General features: G+C 40.6%; 1 protein-coding gene across 4 annotated transcripts in view; it reads left to right on the forward strand.

The window, feature by feature from the left end:
* LOC134634942 (GTPase IMAP family member 8-like) overlaps positions 1–12,673 on the forward strand; it is a 58,148-nt gene extending 45,475 nt beyond the window's left edge. For all 4 annotated transcript variants that reach the window (XM_063484419.2, XM_063484420.2, XM_063484422.2 and 1 more), the window contains 5 exons: positions 62–171; positions 1,878–1,971; positions 5,450–6,038; positions 6,663–6,721; positions 6,818–12,673. In XM_063484419.2, the coding sequence (XP_063340489.1) occupies positions 62–171; positions 1,878–1,971; positions 5,450–6,038; positions 6,663–6,721; positions 6,818–7,455 (1,490 nt within the window). In that variant the 3' untranslated portion in view covers positions 7,456–12,673. The remainder of the gene's footprint in view (positions 1–61; positions 172–1,877; positions 1,972–5,449; positions 6,039–6,662; positions 6,722–6,817) is intronic.
* Positions 12,674–14,011: the final 1,338 nt, after the last annotated feature.

Genomic DNA, 14,011 nt, shown 5'->3' on the forward strand with positions numbered 1-14,011 from the left:
ATTTTTAACAAACACCCAAAAATCTGCAGATAATAATCTGTTTCTGTCTGTTTGTTTGCAGACACAGCTTCATACTTTTTACCAACAAAAGGTTCTTTTTTTATTCAAACACTCTCTGATGTGTTCAATAAATGGAGCTATGTGTGTGATATTGAGGAACTTTTCAGAAAAGTAAGTCTGATGACTGGAAGCTTTTATTTCTTTAAATGAAACCTGGGAGTGGGCTCTTTTGACCAATAACCAGTGACCACAGTGACCACAGATAGACTCACCATCTATTTAATTATTGTAGAAAACTAATTGATTTCTGTGCATTTGTTTTACACATACATTAAATTAAAGTTGATTACGTCAATTAACCATTATGAGGCAGAGGGTGGGGGGTGGTTCCCTATTTTTTTGCTGGGAGCTGGCAACCCTATTAGTTAGGTATATGTAATTGATTAGGTTGTTTAATATTTCCGCTAAGTACTGTTTAGAATACTAGAATAGGGAGGATGGTGTGATGACTGAAACTAGCACAATGGTCATGACTATATTCATATTAATGATAAAGGAACTGACCTCGCAGCCCATTGCAGTCAGCTGAGACTGAAGAAATCACTTGGATCAGTGACAAAACGTTTTTCTAATTAAAAACGCTACGTCCAGATGAACAGAATCATCCTTTTGGAACCCTCCTTTTATAGTTGTTATAAAGCAGGTCTCTATCAATAGAGACCAAAGGGGGTGGCTCAAGAGGTAGAGCATGTCATCTACTGATCAGAAGGTTAGTGGTTTTAATCCCTGACTCCCCCACTCTGCATGCCAAGTATCCTTGGGCAAGATACTAACCAAGTACCCAAGTTGCTCTCCGGTGCATCCATTGGTGTATGAATGTTAGCTATAAAGCACTGTTGAAAGTGCTTGTGTGAATGGGTTTGATTGGGTTAATGTGGCATGTTGTATAAAGCATTTTCAGTGCTCTGGGAGAGTAGAAAAGTGCTGTATAAGAATCCATCCATTCACCAAAGCTGTTATTGTAGCAGGCTGTAAACTTTCTTATTATCTTATTATTTTGTTATTATGCATGTCTCTCTAAAGAGACATGGGAGTCTTCTAGTATGCTCATAGGGCTGTGCGATATGACCAAAATCTCATATCCCGATATTAAGACATCTATCCTCCGATAACGATATAAATCACAAAAATGTAACATTTTCTGTAAATTCTGTGAATCTCGGGCAGCTCGACTTGCGTGAAGTGTTTCCAGCTGGGAGTGTTTTAACCGATGCATGAAATGATACATTTTTAGACATAGGTTGTAACGGCCGCCGTTTTCTTTGTGAGTATTTATTACATGGCGTGCTGCGGGGAAAAGCCTGTTCTAACGTTTGAGTCTAAGGTTTATTTTTTAGCACCTGATGGCTCTTTTTTGCTTCTCATCCGTAAATACTCTGCATCTTTCACGTAATACAGTTTATTTTGAAAAGTCTCAACAGGATCTTGAGCTTTATTGTGAAAGGTTTATGTGGAAAATAAACAAGCGGACACGCCGTGGTTTTACCGTCGTTGTTGCTAACGACAACGCATAAAAACAGGCGCTTGTCCGTCCATAGTGTGGTTATATTAAACATTAGAGAAAGAGAGAACTTTAAGAAATTAATATAGCCGCTACAGTGACCATCAAAATGATGAAAAAATATTGCTGTAAACAGTTTATTTTGCGACACCACGAAAAAAAACGATAGCGTAAAATGAAATGATAGACGTTTTTATATCGTCATCCGATATATATCGTTATATCGAACAGCCCTATATGCTCAGACTCAGTAACTGTTTCTTGTTTCTGTAATATGAATCTCTGTGACTGAAATAAAGGGAGGTCTATCCAACAGGTTATGCAACGCTTTGAAGCTTCCTCGTCTGACTGTATGCAAATGCCAACTAAGGAGAGAAACACCCTGACAAAGTCCTTCTACTTGTTTCCAGGTTAGTATCACAGTTTCCATGTATTATATTTTTGTGGATCTGATGCATTTTTAGCATTTGTTTGGTTAGTTGGTGAAACGTTTGTCCCGGTCCAGACTTGTCCAGAAGTTTGGAGGAGGAGGAGGAAGGGTGGAGTGATGATTAATGAGAACAAGTGGAAAATGTAGAAGAGGATGGGGCAGTAGTGAGAGGAAGAGGTGGAGGCTTGACTCAGTAGGAATCAGAAAAACAGGCATATCAAGGCTTCAGAATTTTAAAAATTCTTAAAAATAATTAAAGTGGAAATGAAACACTAAGTTTATAAAGGCTAATTCACACTATGGAGCACTGATCTCAAAAACTGACATAGATGTAATACTTTCTGAGAAGCTGGATTTAAAAAACTAAATGTTTAAAGCCCAAATTTTAAAAACATAATTAGCTCCATCTTCTCTCAGTACAAAAGAAGACTTCATGTGGTTGAATGGTTGCAGGTAATAGACTTACATTAGTTTATGTTAGCTAACTAGTGACAGAATCAGTTATTATGAGGAAAATATAATAAAATACAATAAAACTAAAAATCAGTGAAAGTGGATCAATTCTGGGCTCTCCCTGACTGCAACAAAAGTGGAGATTAAAAAAAAATCTGCAGACATGCTGATGGATGTCAGGATTTTTGGTCATGCTTCAGTAAGAAACACACTTATGTTTGTAGTGTAATGCAGATGTAGTAACCTATGATGTTGTAAACTGGTTGCTTGCTTGGCAAATATTTTATTGCATAAAATAGCATCTTGCAAACATCTGCTTTGCCAGCTGATTGCATGACTCTGTACTGCCTGGTGAGGAAAATCTGGAGTGTTGGGCTCCTCTGAGTTATCAGTTCTGTCATGAGTTAGCAAACAAACTAATGTAAGTCTATCAGAAGCAACCCTATTGTACTGACAGAAGATGGCACTAAACATGTTTAAAAAACATTAACGTTAAGCACTTATTTCTTAAATCCAGCTTTACAGAGTAATATCTATGTCCGTTTTTGAGAGACAAGGGGTCTATGATGCAAATTAGTCTGTATACATTTAGTTTTTCATGTCCAATTTAATACCTTTTGGTAATAATCTACAGTGGCTTGCAAAAGTATTCGGCCCCTTGAACTTTTCCACATTTTGTCACATTACAGCCACAAACATGAATCAATTTTATTGGAATTCCACATGAAAGACCAATACAAAGTGGTGTACACGTGAGAAGTGGAACGAAAATCATACATGATTCCAAACATTTTTTACAAATAAATAACTGAAAAGTGGGGTGTGCGTAATTATTCAGCCCCCTTTGGTCTGAGTGCAGTCAGTTGCACATAGACATTGCCTGATGAGTGCTAATGACTAAATAGAGTGCACCTGTGTGTAATCTAATGTCAGTACAAATACAGCTGCTCTGTGACGGCCTCAGAGGTTGTCTAAGAGAATATTGGGAGCAACAACACCATGAAGTCCAAAGAACACACCAGACAGGTCAGGGATAAAGTTATTGAGAAATTTAAAGCAGGCCTAGGCTACAAAAAGATTTCCCAAGCCTTGAACATCCCACGGAGCACTGTTCAAGCCATCATTCAGAAATGGAAGGAGTATGGCACAACTGTAAACCTACCAAGACAAGGCCGTCCACCTAAACTCACAGGCCGAACAAGGAGAGCGCTGATCAGAAATGCAGCCAAGAGGCCCATGGTGACTCTGGACGAGCTGCAGAGATCTACAGCTCAGGTGGGGGAATCTGTCCATAGGACAACTATTAGTCGTGCACTGCACAAAGTTGGCCTTCATGGAAGAGTGGCAAGAAGAAAGCCATTGTTAACAGAAAACCATAAGAAGTCCCGTTTGCAGTTTGCCACAAGCCATGTGGGGGACACAGCAAACATGTGGAAGAAGGTGCTCTGGTCAGATGAGACCAAAATGGAACTTTTTGGCCAAAATGCAAAACTCTATGTGTGGCGGAAAACTAACACTGCACATCACTCTGAACACACCATCCCCACTATCAAATATGGTGGTGGCAGCATCATGCTCTGGGGGTGCTTCTCTTCAGCAGGGACAGGGAAGCTGGTCAGAGTTGATGGGAAGATGGATGGAGCCAAATACAGGACAATCTTGGAAGAAAACCTCTTGGAGTCTGCAAAAGACTTGAGACTGGGGCGGAGGTTCACCTTCCAGCAGGACAATGACCCTAAACATAAAGCCAGGGCAACAATGGAATGGTTTAAAACAAAAACATATCCATGTGTTAGAATGGCCCAGTCAAAGTCCAGATCTAAATCCAATCGAGAATCTGTGGCAAGATCTGAAAACTGCTGTTCACAAACGCTGTCCATCTAATCTGACTGAGCTGGAGCTGTTTTGCAAAGAAGAATGGGCAAAGATTTCAGTCTGTAGATGTGCAAAGCTGGTAGAGACATACCCTAAAAGACTGGCAGCTGTAATTGCAGCAAAAGGTGGTTCTACAAAGTATTGACTCAGGGGGCTGAATAATTACGCACACCCCACTTTGCAGTTATTTATTTGTAAAAAATGTTTGGAATCATGTATGAATGTTCCACTTCTCACGTGTACACCACTTTGTATTGGTCTTTCACGTGGAATTGCAATAAAATTGATTCATGTTTGTAGCTGTAATGTGACAAAATGTGGGAAAGTTCAAGCCACTGTATATAAAATACTTTACACACCTGTCATGATTCTGGGTTTTTGACCAAGTGTTTTGAGTTTTGTGAGCTTATGATTTGTTTCTGTTATAAGGATCACTTGTGTCTCAGTTTGTGTCTCTGGTGTGGGCAAATGTGCTGTTGGAAACACCATCCTGGGATGGAAGTACTTCAAATCTTGTCCTTCATCTGAGTCAGTGACTGAGGACTGAAAGAAATGTGACACAGTGGGGTAGCAGAGTAATAGGTGCCGTAGACACACCAGGGATCCGGAACACTTCAAAATCAGATGACTTCATCAAAAGAGAAATCATGAGATGTGTCCGCCTCTCCTCTCCTGGTCCTCATGTGTTCCTGTTGGTCATCCAAATTGGCCGATTCACGAGAGAATTTTGCATGAAAAACATCAAAGCATGGATCAGTCCTACCTTGTATAAACAGTTCTGGCAGTTGTTGTTAGTGTAATAGTGTGGTGGTGTGTTGAACAGGATCTTTAACATTCCTCTTTCTCACATGTGCAGTGAAACCAGTAAAGGTAAATGGCAACTTAATATTTACCTGGTATTTAATAAATTTTCTAATGAAAAGTGTCTGTTTGTGCTCATATTGTGTTGATGCATGGCCAATCATCCAGGCAAGGAAAGCCAAGAAGGTTGATTCTGTTCATCTGGCTACAGCGTTTCCAGTGACTGAAGAAGTCACTTGGATGAGTGAGGAAACGCTTCTCCCAGTGGTTTTCTCTCATATTATTTGAGGCTTTGGCAGGTTTAACATGACTTGTAAATTGTGTTTCAGGTCCTGATTTAAGGATTGTGATGATTGGAAAAACTGGTGTGGGCAAGAGTGCTTCTGGAAACACCATCCTGGGACGCAAGGATTTCCCATCTCGTCCTTCATCTGAGTCAGTGACTGAGGACTGTGAAAAAACTGTGACACAGTGGGGTAGCAGAGTAATAATTGTTGTAGACACACCAGGGATCCTGGACACTTTAAAATCAGATGAGTTCATCAAAAGAGAAATCATGAGATGTGTCCGCCTCTCCTCTCCTGGTCCTCATGTGTTCCTGTTGGTCATCCAAATTGGCCGATTCACAAGAGAAGAGAAAAACTCAGTGGAAGCCCTCCAGGAGCTGTTTGGCCCACAAGCTAACAAGTACATGATTGTGCTCTTCACCCGAGGTGGTGATCTTGGAGGCATATCCATAGAGCAGTATGTACGTGAAGCTGAGCCAGGGCTTAAACGCATCATCCAAAGCTGTGGAAACAGGTTCCACGTCTTTGACAACACCAGCAAAGACAGAACGCAGGTGGTGGAGCTGGTCAAGAAGATTGATAACATGATGGCAAGAAACGGGGCCACATGCTACACAGATGTCGTAAAGAGGTGAAGGCAGGATGCATGTTGGAGAAAATAATGATGAATTTGTTGGTCCATTGATGCAACATATCTGAATGTTTCTTTATATTCTTAGAAGAGAGTAACAAAACATAACTGATGTGTGACAGTTTCTGAGTGAAAATACAAAATAAATCTAAAAAGGTTTTTAGAAAAAAATACAGTATGGAAAAGCATGCAAGAAATACACAATTAAATAAATAAAATAGTATGTCGACTGTAACAAATGCAATTACAAGTAGGCAATTAAAATGTTTAAAGCTATGAGCTTACAATCAAAGAAAAAAAATTAAAATTACTTCTAAGAACAAAGCTGGTTCAATATTTTAATATTTAGGGTTTAACCTTTAATTCCTACTTTAAACCCCTGGACAGATAATCATGTAAAATAATAACATTACTCAGGTTCAAGGTCCAAATATTCAGGCAAATCAGATACTGTTTATCATTTCCTTCAACTCTGGAGCAATAAAAGCTGTGTAGCATCTGTAGATTGCTCGCTGTATTATATGGATGTATATTGCCATTAATGCAATCGATAATGTGTCAGTAATGGACCTATAAATGTGCATCTCACAGACGCTTTAACATTCATCTCTTTACCCTTTGCAGTGACAACAGTGAATATAAAACATGCCTTAATTTCCACCCCATAAGCAATAGCTTTACTGGTATGTATAATGCATTTTCTTATGAAAAGTGTCAATATGTGCTCATATGCTCAGAGGCTTTGACAGGTTTAACACGAGTTGTAAATTGTGTTTCAGGTCCTGATTTGAGGATTGTGATGATTGGAAAAACTGGTGTGGGCAAAAGTGCTGTTGGAAACACCATCATGGGAGAGAAATGTTTTACATCTCGTCCAAGTTCAGAATCAGTTACTAAGTCTTGTCAAAAAGGTGTGACACAATGGGGTAACAGAGTAGTTAGTGTGGTAGACACACCAGGGATCCTGGACACTAAAGTAACTGAGGACTTCATCCAAAAAGAAATTGTGCGATGTGTCGAAGTCTCCTGTCCAGGTCCTCATGTTTTCTTGCTGGTTATCCAAGTAGGTCGATTCACAAGAGAAGAGAAACACTCAGTGGAAGCCCTCCAGGAGCTGTTTGGCCCACAAGCTAACAAGTACATGATTGTGCTCTTCACCCGAGGTGGTGATCTTGGAGGCATATCCATAGAGCAGTATGTACGTGAAGCTGAGCCAGGGCTTAAACGCATCATCCAAAGCTGTGGAAACAGGTTCCACGTCTTTGACAACACCAGCAGCGACAGAAAGCAGGTGGTGGAGCTGGTCAAGAAGATTGATGACATGATGGCAGTGAACAGGGGGACATACTACACAAACACCCTGTTTAGAGACAACATTCCATTGTCTAAAAGATTAGATTACTGTTGGATTACATGATCCAAAACAGAATTAATTTACTCTGAATATCACAGCTCCTGTACCCATACATGGAAACATGAAATCTGTGAAAAAAAGTCCCTGTATTTTAGTGATTGTCAGTCCCAGCTGTGTGGCACAATCAGTTATTGGGTTTAGAGACTAATTACATTGTCACACAAAGTGAAATTATCTTTTAAAAACTGTATTTTATATTTACTCTGGTTACCTTTGTAATATTAAAATGTGTTTGATCATTGAAACATGTAACAAATATGCAAAAAGAGAACACATTAGGGAAGCAAAAATGTTTTCACACCAGTGATTCAGTCAAGACAACAACAACAACAACAAACTTTATTTATATAGCACATTTAAAAACCAGTGGTGTTCCAAAGTGCTTAACATTCAAAAGGGTGAGATGAAATAACAGGGAGAATGAGGACTATGGTAAGGTACCAAAACGAGCTGGCAGGTTGAATGGCATTAAAACACACAAGGCAAAAGAATTGCATATAAAAGCATAAAAGAAAGCAAAACAAAATGTGAAGGATAAAACAGTCAAAATTAAAAATGAATTTAAAATAATTAAGAATAAGCCGAAGATAAGAAAAGCGTTAAGCTGACTATCAAGCATGGGCTAACTGGTAGAAAAGGCGAGGCTAAATAGGTGGGTTTTTAACCGCGATTTAAAGGAATGGATGGAATCAGACTCGCGTATAGCGATGGGGAGATTATTCCATAAAACGGGTGCAGCCAAGGCAAACGCGCGGTCACCTCTAGTCTTCAGCCGGGATCTCGGGAGTACCAAGAGTGACTGGGAAGATGATCTTAACGCTCTAGTAGGGGTGTATGATCTAAGTAGCTCGGTAAGGTAGCTTGGTGCTATATTGTTGGCAATTCGGTAAGTAAGCAGCAAGATTTTGAATTGAATGCGGTACTTAACGGGAAGCCAATGCAGATCAGCAAGGACAGAGGTGATAGAAACACGCCGCTCACTACTAGTAAGGAGACGAGCAGCTGCGTTCTGAACAATTTGAAGTCTATGGAGGAGAGTAGAGTTAAGACCAAAGTAAAGTGAATTGCAATAATCCAACCTAGATGTCACAAAGGCATGGATAAGCTTTCCAAGGTCCCTATGTGGAACATAATGTCTGGCCTTGCTAATAAGACGCAATTGATGGAAACAAGATTTAACAACAGAAGACACTTGTTTATTGAGCTTAAAAGAGCTATCCAAAAATACACCCAGGTCACTGACAGTGTCTGTGAGGAAACTGTTAAAGGAACCGAGGGCGTCACAAAGTTGGCCACGGGGGACTCTACTGTCAAACACGATAATTTCCGTTTTCCTGTTGTTTAGAATAAGAGAGTTACCTGCGAGCCAATTTTTGACCTCACGCATGCACTCAAAGAAGCCATGGAGGGACATAGAGGGATCATCAGTTAGCTCGAAATATATCTGTATATCGTCGGCATAACAGTGATGTGCGATGTTATACTTCTCAAAGATTGTGCCTAAGGGCAGCATATACAGTGAGAAGAGCAGGGGGCCAAGGACAGATCCTTGAGGCACGCCGCAGGAGACAGGTGCAGCAGAGGAGAAATAAGGGCCAAAATTGATCGAGAAGGACCTATTAGAGAGGTATGACTTAAACCAATCTAAGGCGGCACCTCCAATGCCAACTGTGTGTTCAAGCCTCGCTAATAGGATGTTATGATCTACCATATCAAAGGCCGAGGATAGATCTAGTAGGACCAAGACTGAAGAGCGTCCGGAGTCGGCAATCAGAAGGAGATCATTGAGGACTCTGAGCAAGGCCGTTTCAGTACTATACCAGGGTTTGTAAGCAGACTGAAATTTATCATAGATGGCATTCGTATCCAAATATGGCTGGAGTTGTGAAAGAACGATCCTCTCCAGTATTTTAGACAGGAATGGAAGCTTAGAAATCAGCCTATAGTTCCCAAGATCGTTATGATCAAGGTTCCTTTTTTTAAGAACGGGCTGGACGACAGCGTGTTTGAAGGCTAAAGGAACAGAGCCCGCAAGTAGTGAAATATTCATTAGAGATAGGATGCTGGGTCCAATTACACTGAAGCAATCCTTAGCTAAACGAGATGGAAGGATATCATAGGCAGGAGAGGTGTTCTTTGATTGGTCAATAAATCGCTTGAGAGTATGGAGTGACACCGGCTCAAACTGTTGAAATGATGATGAACAACCAGGTGTGGGAATAAAACTCGACACTGAAGAGAGCGAGGACTTAAGATGTAAGACTTTACAAATAAAATGAGTTAGAAAATTTTCACAGAGAGAAGGAGAGCATGCCAGTGGCGTTTCAGGACAGGGGTTGACCAATGAGTTGAAAACATTAAAGAGGGATCGGGGGTTGTGACCATGAGTAAGAATAATTTTAGACAGAAAGGCAGCTTTGGCCATTTTGGCAGCAAGTTGAAATTGCAACCGGCTGGCACGCAGGATATCATAAGAAACCTGGAGTCTATCTTTCTTCCATCTTCTCTCATCCCTGCGGCACACACGTCGCAAAGCACGTGTAGAATCGTTTAGCCAGCATCGGGAAAAGGATCTAGGGTGCTTCATTTTAACAGGGGCAACAGTATTGAGGATGGAGGAGCATGTGGAAAAAAAGGTGCTAGCAAAATCATCAGTCGTGGAAGCCAGGGAACAGTCAGGAATGGAAGAGGCAAGTTTCAAAAAAGACATTGAAAAATTCTCCACAGTTCCAGAATTAATTATACGTGTAGGGCGTAGGAGAGCATCAGGGTGAAGTTCAGAAGTGCATAAGTTTACATCAAAGATAACAGGAAAGTGATCAGAAATGCCAACATTGCTTATGTCCTTAATGCTAATGTCCAAGCCATATGAAAAAACCAGGTCAAGGGTGTGGCCCCTAGCGTGGGTTGGTTGATTAACCCACTGGGCAAGATTAAAAGAGTCCGTTAATGCAAGGAAGTCTTTGGCTAACGGATCATCATTACAACAGATATGAATGTTAAAATCACCCATAATAAGCACACAGTCATATTTAAAAATAACTGAACCAAGAAGGTCAGCAAATTCGTGAATAAAAGTCTTATTGTATTTGGGTGGCCGGTAAACCAAAACAATCAGAGAAGTTCGCGTGGCGGTCATCTCCAGGAGTTGAGCCTCGTAACTGATGTAGGAAGAACAGGGTAACTGTCGGACTTTGTATTTGCATTTAGAGACCGAGGCTAAACCGCCGCCTCGGAGAGCTAAAAAACACACAGTCCGGGGGGAGAAGCTCAGAAAAAGGAAGCGACTCACCAGGGCGAATCCAGGTCTCCGTCAGAAAGAGAGCATCGAGGCTCATGGTGGAGAAAAAGTCGTTTAACACAAAGGTCTTATTTACCAGCGACCTGACATTGAAAAGAGCCATCCGTGTCCAGGGCGCAGCATCCGCACGAGTAGCACGTCGCAGGGCTCTGAGGTTGCAGTGGTTGACACCACGTCTGTGCGGGGCGATCCAGGTCCGAGCAGGGAGGCATGCCGCTGGGAGGGCTGGGTAAGCTTGCTGTGAGACGGAGCAAATCCACCGGTGGCCAAGCAGTTTAGCGACGGGGCGATCACTGGAGACTGCACGGAGAGATCGTAGTGAGTACCCGGAAGCATATGGGTACACCGTAGCCCGTGCTTCAAGGTAAGCTTTCATACGCACACGGAATCCACTCCTTTTACCGCGTCTCCTGTATCTCCTGTATCGTTTCTTATAAAGATTAAAAGGGGGTAGGCAGGGAAAGCAAGTGGGGGAGTCTGGTCGTAGTGGGGCGGCAAGTCCCAGAGTCCAGTGTCGATCGAAGTGATGTGAATAGGAGAACCGGAGGTCTAGGAGTGTTTGCCGGTCGTATGTTAATAATGCACAGCCACCTGATGAGCATAATATAAAGAAAATAAAAAGTACTATGCCATAATCCAGAAGCCGAGACAGAGAAGGTAAAGAGCAAAAAGGCAGATGCAGGCGAGAGCGAGAGTAAAGACGGCCAGCCATAGACACCGGCGCCATCTTGTAAAAGAAGAACTGTAAAAGCGAGGCTTTGTCTAAAAATCTAAAATCAGATATAAAACTTACTGAAGTAAAGCTATCTCTCTGCTTTCATCTCAGAGAGGAATGTCAATAAAGCTCCTCAGCTCTCAGTTAATATATCCATCCAGCTTCTACATTGTGTTCGCTGTCAGCTATTGTCGCACAATAATTTTGCTTTGGAGACAAAATGGAAAGTTATGAGATCTTTAACAAACTATGTTAATAATTTGATTGGTCATTCGAGTGAGACCACTCCTCATAACAAGTGTATAAGTATAATGTGCCTTACCACACTACAGACTGTTTGTTGTCACTTTTAGGACACCTGAACGTCACCCTTGACAATCCCAGAATACTCTTCTTTCTTTTGTCACGTGCTCTCACCCATGCAATCTGAATCTTTCTTTTCTTGACCAGTCATTGTGGACACACCCCTGGCCACACCCTCAGGCCTAGATCTATGTTTATTCCATAAATGTTGCCAAGTAGAAATTTACAGCATTGAGAAAGTGACCACATCTTCACAAAACTGAGGATGTGGTCCCTGCTATTGAAATGCAATCAGCTACAGTAGGCCACTACTAATTATTGGCTACATTAAATGCAGAATGATGAGAGGACAGCATCTGTCAGTGAGCATGATTTATATAAGAATTATACAATGACATACATTTTTTGCCCACTCGTCATCTCTGCATGTGGCCATCTTTAACCTATAAACACATCAGAGAACAGTTTCAGTTAAAAGAACAGAGTCAGTCAGGGTCAAAGCATCATATCACTTCTTTAGATATTTCACTGTAGCTCAACATTGTTTTCTTATGGATTATTCAGAACTGATTGTCCTTAAATCAATATCAGTAAATCAAAAGAAAAAGATTATGGGACGGACTTAGTAGTAGCCAAAGGCCCTAATGAAGAGGGAGGAAAAGAAACAGTACACATCAGCTTCACACGTGTGGTCGAAACAAACCCCTGAACAAACAAAATACCTGTCTTTCTTATTCTCATTTAAAATGTCTAGCTTTTAATAAATAATTATCTGAATCCTACAACCAAAGTTTTCATCTGATGTAAAATGTATAGAAATCCATTATTGTATATAGGAACGATTAAGTCAAATGTATAACCTAGTAAGCTATAGTGCTTTTTCCTTTGGGAAGCTACCATCTGTGCAGTCTGCAATTCTGTTGATGAAAGATGTTGAATCGATTTAATTATTATAGAAAAGTAATTGGTGTCTGTGCATTTGTTTTACACATACATTAAATGAAAGTCGATTACATCTATTAAGCATCATAAGGGGTTTTTGGGGGAGGCAGAGAACACAAATTATTCCTGTATGCGGATGATGTGCTGGTATTAAATCAAGACCCAACTAATTCTATCACAAAACTATTAGAGGTGATCAATACATACTCAGTGTTTTCGGGGTACAAAGTTAATTGGCATAAATCAGAGGCAATGCCAGTTTCCCGGGCTTGTAGTCATAACTTAATATCGGGCTTTAACTTCAAGTGGGTAGACAAGGGAATGAAGTATCTTGGAATTGAATTGAACCCAAATATTGAGGATATTATGGTTAACAGTATGGGAAAATTATTAAATAAGATAAATAAAAACTTGGGTAAATGGAGTAAACTAAATTTGACATTGTGGGGAAAAGTGAATGCAGTTAAAATGGTTGTGGTACCACTCATCAACTATTATACAGGAATGCTGCCTATGTGTATCCCTCGACGGATGTTGCAAAGCTACAATAATATGATAAAAGATTTTCTTTGGAAGGGTGGTAAACCCCGTATTAATATTAATCGACTGTCCCAACCTAAGAAAGAAGGGGGGCTAGCCCTGCCCAATATAGAATATTATAGCATCTCTTTTGAAATGGCTAGACTAGGCAAACATTGGGCAGGGAAAAACGATATAGATTGGATTTTAATAGAACAAGAGCTTGCATCCCCATTCACACCAATTGATATTTTATCACAAAAAGTAAATAATCACGGTAAGATACAAAACCCTATTTTGAAATTTTCTAAAATGGTATGGTTGGAGGTGCATAAGAAATATAAACTTGTGCCATATGTACAAAAGTATGCCCCCTTGTGGTATAACCCTAAAATTAAAATTGGTAAGCAAACTGTTTACTGGACACAATGGCTAAGAAGTGGTATTAGAACTAGAGATGGACCGATCCGATATTAGGTATCGGTATCGGTCCGATACTGACGTAAATTACTGGATCGGATATTGGTGAGAAATAAAAAATGTCATCCGATCCGTTAAATATCAAAAAAGCACCTCACAAAACTTGCGACATGGCGTAACTCGGCTCATAACCGTAGCACGTCGGAGCAGTGTGATCACGTGATAGAGCGGCTGTGTGTATTTGTAGCCTCACTAGCAAACCGGCATTTCATCTCCGAGGAAGTTATCCCAGAGAGAAGTAAAGCAAGTGTGTAAGTTCATCTCTGAATGTTTGTAAAGCGTACCTACGTTAAGCTTAA

The sequence above is a fragment of the Pelmatolapia mariae genome, linkage group LG9 (genome assembly GCF_036321145.2).
Source record: "Pelmatolapia mariae isolate MD_Pm_ZW linkage group LG9, Pm_UMD_F_2, whole genome shotgun sequence".
NCBI lineage: Eukaryota > Metazoa > Chordata > Actinopteri > Cichliformes > Cichlidae > Pelmatolapia > Pelmatolapia mariae.